The sequence below is a fragment of the Eurytemora carolleeae genome, unplaced genomic scaffold (genome assembly GCF_000591075.1).
Source record: "Eurytemora carolleeae unplaced genomic scaffold, Eaff_2.0 scaffold54, whole genome shotgun sequence".
NCBI classification, from domain to species: Eukaryota; Metazoa; Arthropoda; class Copepoda; order Calanoida; family Temoridae; genus Eurytemora; species Eurytemora carolleeae.
The window spans coordinates 163,922-174,168 of record NW_019396185.1 but is presented as its reverse complement, the minus strand read 5'-3'; the positions used below and the strand labels follow the sequence as shown (position 1 = coordinate 174,168).

The 10,247-nt window shown below is 31.6% G+C and overlaps 1 protein-coding gene across 13 annotated transcripts in view; it reads left to right on the top strand.

Annotated features, from left to right (window-relative positions):
* Window positions 1-217: 217 nt before the first annotated feature.
* LOC111697538 (protein held out wings) overlaps window positions 218-10,247 on the top strand; it is a 43,449-nt gene continuing 33,419 nt past the window's right edge. For 12 of the 13 annotated variants that reach the window (XR_002764312.1, XR_002764306.1, XR_002764310.1 and 9 more), the window contains exon 1: window positions 221-463. Coding sequence is in view for 3 of the 13 variants with exons in the window: in XM_023467565.1 (XP_023323333.1) it covers window positions 331-463 (133 nt within the window). In the remaining 10 variants the exon portion in view is untranslated. Of the gene's footprint in view, window positions 464-10,247 lie in introns of all 13 variants that reach the window. The other variant, XR_002764313.1, reaches the window with a different exon arrangement.

The following is a 10,247-nucleotide window of genomic DNA, read 5'->3' as shown; positions in this document are numbered from 1 at the left end:
GCTCCGTATAAGTATTATTGGGCAGGTATCCCCCCTTTCCCCCCCTTCCCCAATCTGAAACCGGTTGAGTGCACAGGTGAGCTGATCTGCACTTGTTAGACCGGCACTGTGTCGCGGCACGGATTCCAGAGCATCCAGGCAGACGAACCGGGTCAATTTTAGGACTGAGAAGACAGTAAAAGGCCCATGCCGAACACGTATACCGCGCCTGAACAGTGCACTGCACACTCACTCAACAAAGTTTCATACACATATGCCATCACAGTAGAGTATAAGACCTCAATCTGAATAGACTGTGATTTTAACCTAGAACTAACAGAGCATCCTAGAATGAGGATGGGTGAAGCTACTAATAATAACACACAGAGCATCGCCGACTATTTGGCGCAGCTTCTAAAGGACAAAAAGCAGCTTGCAGCTTTCCCGAATGTATTTGTGCACATGGAACGTTTGCTAGATGACGGTAAGTTATCCTGCCCATCTTTGTGTACGCAACGTATTCTATGAATCTGAACATTCTTGTGAAAACGAAAGTCTAAAACCAAGCCTATCTCTTGTGTCTTTATACCTGCTTCTGCATAATTTATTTTGAATGGAATCGAGTTATTGTTTTAGTAAAAGATTTTTTTTTTAACTGAAATTAATTATTAGATCTTTATATTTACTTTGCATTAAAGTTTTTGATATAATTCGAGGCTCTTAAATCATATGCTAGGACAGACCCATAACATCTCATGAGGAGGGAATCGGTTCTTTTTATTTCGAAATATCTAATAATTGCATTCAATCCAATTGAATTTTTTGGAATTAAATTCTAAACAATGTATATATTTTTACAATATTTACATTGAATTGTATTATTGAAGGGCGTATTTGTTTCACTGTTGGCTAATATTATATTTTTATATGCGAAGGGAGGATGTTTCCGATCAACTCAAGGGTAGAAGGATTAGCGGGTTATAAAATATTTTTTTTTATTCATATTTATCTGAAAAATGAAAATTTTATCACAGTTATTGATTATGGATGTATATTTGGATTTCATGACCCCTATAATGAATACTAAACCCTTAGATATTGCACCCCCCTGGGCCCTATAGGGGTGGGGGGGGGCAGGTTGTGTATAATATATTCATAAATATACAAAGAAATGTTTGCTGTCTTTTTTTCACGACAAGTTTGAGAATTTCAAATATTTTTGTAAACAAAGGAGTGTATTCTCTATAGCACCAACCTATAAATGTGAAAATGAGGAAGTAGAAGGGGGGGGGCAGGAAGTGGGGGAGGTACTAGTATTTCTAGATGATATATCCAGTTAGCATATATACAGATATATATGTATATATATTTTAACGTTAAATACTAGGAAATCAGCTGCACTGTATTTACACAAATCAGCTGATAACAGCTCGTTATACAAGACTTGAATTTACAACTTTTAACATTCACGTTTTGAAATATTTCTTATCTTGAATATAAAAATATTAAAATTTAAGAAAAAATCAATGCTAAAAAGTTAAAAAATGGTTTAAAAAATCAAAATTAGAGTAAATAACAGAGATTTACAATTTTTTTTCTGAAAAAGTTTTCATTGTAAAGCTTAAAGAGGATAAAGATAAGCAAATAATTAATTTTTTTCTCTCGTCAACAAATTTTATTTATATTCCAATTCTTGTAAATTTCATTTATGACGTTAATTGTTCTTTTTTATATTTTGGCTGAAAAAAATAGTAATGAAATAATGTCAATTATTTCGTTATCATCCAAACAAACTAAAGTTGCTTTTGTGTAAAAATAAAGTTATTCTTTAACCGAAAAAATGTGTAAAACCCTGCCGCTATTAGATTTGCTCACGCTGGGTTAATGTGGAGGGGTGAATGAATGGGGGGGGGGGGATAAGTATGCATATTTTAGACAGCTTTTAGGGTTAAAGAACTCTTATCACGACTGATTTAATTATCTTATACAGTTAGGTTTTAGTGTCAAGATGTTGGGACACTCTACGTAACCCCAAACACCCTGATATTTTGTACGTAAAATCGAACTCATCAAAAACATTACTAACATTTTTTACAAAAAAAAGACACGAGCAGAATTTCGAGTTAAGAAAATTTGCTAAATTTTCCTAAGTTCATAATTTTTCGATGAAAATATGGATGTTTCTTTCGTTGAGTAGTGCTAGTAAAGGTGCAGGTATTGAAGTTGAATTTAAATCTGATTATTTAATGATATTCTCTGCACACACCTCAAGTACATTGCCCCCCCCCCCATACACCTGGGGGGCTAAATATTTGGTGAATAGTGGGGGGGGGGGGGGGTGGAATGCAAACCCCCTGTTCAACTTGAAAAACAAAGAAAAAAACAGAATGAGTAAAGTTTTGTATAATCTAGCAACACTCATTTCCTATACTTTCTAATCGTGCTTATTTAGTGAGAGGATATTAAGTAATACCGGAATATCCGGGTACACCCCCCCCCTCTCAAATTTACTGTTAATATTCATGGTTTAGCCGTAAAAAATATTTTCTAATAAAAATGTTAATGTTGATCATGATTCTTGCGTTAGCAGAGGGTTATCCCATCATTCATTAATCCCCCCCCCCCCCCAGCTCACGAAAATACGCTGAAAATCCTCGAAAGATCAAACTGAACGATTGCAAGGGTAGGAAACTTGAAATTATGTCCTTAAATTGTATAAATATGTTGTCCTCAATTTTTTATAATATTTGACATTTGACCCGGTTTGGGTTTAAATTCAAAATTTTCTTGTCTTATATTCAAATATAAAATTTTTTTTATATTATCATGAAAAAGGGGCTATTAATATAATCTGTATATACTTATATGCCTGGGTAAACGTCTGCCTATTAAGTTATTAAAGCGTAGACATCTACTCTGCAACCTTTGACTTGCCACGTTAGGAAAATTCGCAATTTGTTGGTTTAAAAGTTTGCATAAATTATTTGCAATCCATATTTGCAATCCATATTTGTTTGTATTTCTACATGGAACAAATTTTAACGAGTGTTGGCGCGCTTATACAAATAAATTGAAATTTGAAATTAAATATTTAAGCAAATTAAGGTGGACCGTGAAAAAAAAAACATTTAAATCATGAAAAATTATTATTACATAGGTTCCTATTTTTGGGTCATTTAACAACAAAGTTTAAAATTTACTTGAAACACATACTTACATTCTTACATTGTTTTGTTATAGTAAAATTATAATATGGTGTTTTGATGCTGAAATCCTTAATATTTTGATTTTGGAGAGATTATATTAAACACTAATCAACTGTCGTACATTAAATGTACATTAAATGCACCAAATTAAAGAAAAACATTCTCTGCGTGTTGTTGTAGATAAGAGTTACGAAAAGTGATAATCGTTTTTTAAAATCTATCTTTGTAAATGTAACCTTTCGTATTTGTATGAGTTAGCATAAAAATCTTAAGTGAGAAAATTCAAAGGTTGCAAAGTTGCAAAGTTATAGAAAATAGAAAATTAGAGTTAGTTTCAAGTGCTAATTCAGTGACTTTATTTTTTTTTCAAGATTCATATTCATATTTAAATTTTCACAACTCTGCAAAAAAAGTTGCTCTCTGTAATAAATGATAAACAATGTTTGACCGAAATATTTTGTTGCAATCTTGTCAAATTGTGAAAAGAATTGTTGTTACCAATCTATTCATGTAAATCAGTGCTCATAATCCGGCCGGATCGTAACATTTGGACTTTCTGGATCCGGATCCGCAAAAATATGTTTCTGCTTAACACGTATCAATTTTGAACTAAGAATTATATTATTTATATATTATTATCTAGGTTTTTTTTCGTCGTTTTTTTGCAAGTAAATCTTATTATTACATAGTATATTATAAAACAGTTTTAATAGAAACTTCGCAGAATTTTCTTTTTAGAAGTAACATTTGAAACTTTAAATAATAAAACTTTTAAAATAATTTTGTTTTTCTCCAAATTAAAAAGTAACTTTAATATTCATCGTTAAAAACCTTTTTTTTTTGGGGGGGGGGGGGCTCAAACGATACTGTAAACTTATGGTTTTTATTTTCAAATTGGTTTCTTGATTCCATTAAAGCGTTGGAAATTGTAATTTGCATATTTTGCGCATCATTAACACTCAACTCCTAATTCTCACCTGTGGAGGAACCCTCCCTGTAACCCCTCTCACCCCTCACCACATGTATATACACCTCATACAGGGTGTCCCACATAAATTGGATCAAATTAAAAGCTCATATTTCAATGAAGTTGTTTAGGAAATGTCAATAAATGAATATTTCCTTCTCAAAAAGTATTTTTTTATCACATCTTCATCCACTGAATACAAGCTTTTAATTCAATTCAATATAATGTGGGTCACCCTGTACCCTGAGTATTATTATGATCCTATGTTCGTTCTGCCCCCAATACTGCCGATTATATGAAATGATGCGAAGTGAATTCTACATTTTAAATTAGCTTTTCTATAATGTTCAAAGATATGAAGATAACGTAAATGGTTTCGAACTGATTTCAATAATACAAGTTTGATCTAGAAGTTCATTTGTTACTCCTAGATCTTGCTTCAAATCTAGATTCGTTTATATTGCCATTTTTTTCTGTTCTTAATTCTTCCTGAGACTGTTTTAAATGGATAGCCAGACGTTTCACCTTCTTCTCTTGGCGGCAAATTCTTGATTTTACAGTTCTGGTAACTGGCTGAAACTAACGTATTTTATGTTGGAGTAGGGTTTGACGAAACTTGCATATTAAAAAAAAAACACAAAAAATCAATTTAAACATCCGACCCTATGTCAAATAATGTTAAAAATTTGATATGTACTGTATACATTATACACATGTACAGTGTACAGTGGTTGATGTAAACAAACACACATGTCCAGTTTTTCAATAATTGTCATGGAGGAACCTTGCTGTTTTGTTTTTGGGAAACGCGGAAAAAATATTCTCCAGGATGGAGACTTTTTCCAGTATTCCAAGAATTATACCAAAAAAGAAAAGTCTTACTGGAAATGTGTAATATCAAGCTGCAAAGGAAGAGCTATCACAAGTGGGGATTTTATTGTAGAAAAAATCCATCATGATCTTAGAAGAGAAGACACATTGGCTAAACTACTTTTCAAAGAGCTCAAAGACAAGACCTACATTGATCCGAAGGCAGCTCAATCGGCAAGAATTCTTGAAAGAAATAAACGATTTAAACAAATTGTAAATTCTTTTGATGTATCCAATACAAATTATCTTATGGAAATAATAAATAATTAATTTTTTTGTCAAATTATTAGTGTTATTTATTACTGTAATTTTAAGTTCATTTCGTATCAACACTAATATTGAAGAAATTATGTTGTATTAAAAAAGCAGCCCTGACAGCAGTTTCAGTAATTTGCCGGCAAGACAAGAAGGTGAAACGTCCGGCTACCTTTTAAATGACCCTCCATCTGATTCACAAAGGTACCTAAATAACTTCTATCTGTGTAACCGTTTATCTCTGAAATAGATTTGTTCTAACATCCATTATTTTTTACTTTCTCATTAAATCCTTGATTAGAAACTTTTTTCTTTTAAAATCCTTAATTTGTCTTACTTTTTCCTCACGTTTCATTATTTTTCTTATTTTCTTCTGAAATCCTTGAATTTCTTCTTTCTTCTTAAACACTTAATTTTACTTACCCCTTTTCTCATATGATCCATTACGTTTCTTACTTCTTCTGAAATCCTTGATTTCCTTCTTTCTTCTTAAACACTTAATTTTACTTACCCCTTTTCTAATATGATCCATTACTTTTCTTACTTCTTCTGAAATCCTTAATTTCCTTCTTTCTTCTTAATCACTTGATTTTACTTACCCTTTTTCTCAGATGATCCATTACTTTTCTTTCTTTCTTCTGAAATCCTTGATTTTTTTACCTTTTTCTCACATCCGTTATTTTTTCTTACCTTCGTCAGAAATCCTTGATTTTTTTTTACCTTTTTCTGAAATCCTTGATTTTTTATCCCTTCTTCTGAAATCCTTGATTTTTTATTACCTTCTTTTGAAATCCTTGATATGTCACTTTCTCTAACATCCATTATTCTTTCTTGTTTTCGTCTGAAATTACTAATTTTTCTTACCTTCTTTAAGATTCCTTGATTTTTTCAGCTTGCAGACATCTTCCAACCACAAACAAACAGACATTTCTAGCTCACGTACGCACACACATAAATCCTCGCAAACACAAGCATACGCCCAATAAATAAGGTCGACATGGCTGGGATCCCAATCTAAATATTGAATTACAACCTGGCCCTGTTGAAATATATACTCAAANTAAAACTCGATTTAACCAGATTGAAGTAAATTGACGCCGACTTTTCATTTAAATTAGTAAAAAAATTGATGAACATTTTTTTACCCATGTTTTTCAAATTTGAAGAGGTGAAAGATGTATTTGACTAAACTTAATTCAAAATGGCGTACATTAGAGAATATGAATAACATATATTGTTTAATGTTCATATAATATAATGTTAAAATAATTGTAAATGGTATAAAGAAATCTAAAATGAATAACATCAATGTTTGCAGAAATGCAATAAATGTAATTTTGTGTCAAAGCCAAATTTTACAATGGGTGGAACTTGAAGGATATAAATTAAAATCAAGGATTACAATCAGCACTGCCCCTGTAAACTTAACCCACGGTTCATTTTTTCAAAAAATCTAAAATGTGCAGTGGTAAAAATAGAGGAAACCAAATGTTATGCTAGCTATTTTTTTTGGTGGATGGGTCACTTCTGTGCCCAAGATACTAGACACAAAAATTCTTGTATAAATATAACAAATATAACAGCTACTTCAACAGAATTTCTAATTGGTCAAATTTAGGATATCAAATTGGGGGTTTATTAACAAGGACAACTAAATGCGCAATTTTCCGCATCGGAAAACAACAAAATAAAGAGATAAAATTTGCAAATTTCGTTTTACTTTGATTCTCGTGTGTCTTGCTCCCTTGGAACTTTTTAACGATTTTTCTTATTAGGCTTTCTATTGTTTTTGGCCAGGATGAGAACATTCTAAGTTCTTTTAGTAAAAGATTTTTTTTTTAACTGAAATTAATTATTAGATCTTTATATTTACTTTGCATTAAAGTTTTTGATATAATTCGAGGCTCTTAAATCATGTTTACTCCTTTTATTACAAAAATCATTTATCGATTTTTTCCAATTTTCTTATTTTTTGTGTTGTGATAAATGATTAAATGATTTGAAAGACAATTTATTCCTATCTAACCTCAATTTGTTGCGAAATTAAATATTCAACAGTAGAAGCATATAAATTTTGTTTTTATATATTTTGAATATTTCTTATAGGAATCCATTTAAGTCTTCTAGCTTATGTAGATTTGCTGTCATTTCTGAACCCGCCAAAATTTTGCAAAACATATATTCTAAAGTATTTTAGTGTTGCTTACGTGACATAATTTGCAACTTTTTAATACTCTGCACCTTCGCACAATCCGGGGGGTCATGAATGTGTCTTTCAATTCTAGTTCAAGTCTCAATAGAAGTAACTTACACAGAACATAAGAGTACGTTTTAAAACGATGTTATTCAATTTTTAGTTTATAACATCGGTAATTTCCTAGTATACGATTTTTGGACCCCCAATATGCATGGATATACCATTTAAAATCAAGATGGCGCCAAACCTGACCAAACCAAACTTAATCAAGTATTCATCATCAATTCGGCTGGAGGATACGCCATTTGCAATATTTTCTAAGACACTAAAGAGCAAATTAATTCAATACATGCAAGACTCTGTAAAAAAAAGTTGAATTCAGAGCTATGAATTTAACTTCAATATTTTTTTGTGTGTTTTATAATCGCAATCTTTAGCTATTAAGGTTAAAAGTTTTTTATAATTTGTATTGCCAAAAACACATATATGGAATATTTAAAATTCCTGAACTTTAGAATGCATCTACCCTTCAAAAACATATTTCATCTGTAATATTGTTTATAAATTGTTTGTTAATGTGGCATGGGCCAGGGCATTGTTTTCAACATTTTTAGCAGTCAAGGGTTTAAGTTTTGGATAATAAACATATATTCCCCGTCCCTCGCCATCTTGGAAAATTATTCCCCCTCCTTCATGAAAAACCTTTTTTTCAGTACATATAATGAATGTGCATTTTTCGTGTGTTTTATCTGAATTGATCAAAATAGATAATTTAAAGGGATTAAAAAAACCTATTCTTTTTGGTTATAAGCATCTTAAAGGGTGGAAAATTTGCAATGGATGAAATATTTTTAATTTTTCCCAGATCTTAAAAAATACCCCTGAAAATGTAATTTGGTTTCGTTTAATTCGTCAGATTTTAAATTGGATCCTTCAAATCATAACGTTTACGATTATATCACCATTACAGTAATATTATTATTATAGTTTTTTTTTTTTTAGGTAAGTTGATTATGGAGAGAGGGAGCAAGATCAAAATATTTAATCAATCATAAAGCTGATCATTCAATTTCAAGTTTTTGTCGGCATAAAATCAAAATCAATCAACTTGATATTATTGTAATGAATTAGACAGTTGAATGGATTAAACAAGACAGGAGGTATTTTTCAAATTGTTAAAAATTTAACATGTCGAGACTCGAGAGAAAAGTTTACCTGTTAATTATTCAAAATATGCATTGTGGTATTGTCACTTTAGCTTCAAGCCACCAGTACCTATTGTGTCCCACAGGTTCTACCTTTCAGGGATACCTTACACATGTCAATCAACCCGTCTCATGTACGCAAATTAAATTCTTGGTCTTACGCATTCTTGTTCTCATTCTCATCACTCTTTTCTAAATATTTCTGTTTGTTTAATTCTCAGAAATATCTTTGTTATTCGGATTTTTAAAATTCTTCATTTGTTTTCGCCGCTTGTGATTTTAAAAAGAAACTAACGAACAAATTTGTAAAATTTTAAACTTGGGTTAAACCGAAAAAGGTGAGATCTTTTTTTGGTGACTCTTAACGGCCTAGTTAAAAGATACCACCAGGAGAGAGCTAATCAAAAAGTAAGATAAGGACACCCCAATTTGGTTTCTAAATTCCTAGGAAATCTGTTTCCCTAATTTGGATAAAAATCATTTCACAGGTATTTATATGGAATATTACATGCCTAGGTTAATTAATTAAATAAATGGGTCCGTATTTGAAAATTAAATTTTTGGGAAAACTTCTGCTTCTGAAGCGAAATTATCTAAAGATTATTTGTTAAAAAAAGCCCGGTCATTTATTAGGATATAGAATGTTCGACTTCAGTTGTCCTGGATAAGTGTAGAATATATAACAGTTAGGGAGCACTTTGAGGTCTATTTTATCCAAGGCGTGATGTTTAATTGTCCAGTTAGCTGGCATTCCTTTATGCTACGTTCCTTTTTTCCATAGATTAATAACAATACAGATAGAACACTAGATGTCGTCTTTTCAAGATTTTTGGGTTTTTGTTCACAATAACCCTGAGACAGAAGCCCAAATTAGTCCCGAGCAGGCAGCGTTGAATTACAAGACATAGAGAGAGCATGCGCATGCCTCAGGGTTAGTGTGAACGAAAAACCCTAAAATCTTGAAAAGATGACATCTTGTGTTCTATCTGTATTGTTATCAATCTATCCATTTTTCTCTTTTAACAACATGCTGATAAATAAGAGACGGGGGGGATTGTAAATATGAAAGCAAGAAAATTAATTAATGTTAAAAACTTATGCATTTAATTAACTTTCAACATCGGGTGGGAAAGATATTAGCTACTTTTTGCAGAAGACACAGGATATAAATACATGTATTGTATTAGGGGTGGAGGGGGGGGGGCGAATTTTAAAAATAAAAATAGAGCAGAAAATGCAATGACGTAAGACTTTAGAACACAGTACTCTTTTGTGCCAAGATTCTTCAGGGTTCTTGGAAATCTCACATTTTCCATTTTTTCCCTGAAAGCAATGCGTTCCCTAAACTCCATCCATCCATCCATCCTTACCGTCTATCCTGTTTATCTATTTTTAAGCCTTTGTACACTGTTAAAGAGGAAAATTCTTGTTTTTTCCGTCAAATTTTTGCAAATAATCATTTAAATTTCCCTTCCCCTTTTTTACGATTGCCCATTCATTCTGTATTACAGCCTTCCCCAGCCCCGAGTCCCCTCCACCTACCCCCCATATTTAAATGTAAATTTAAC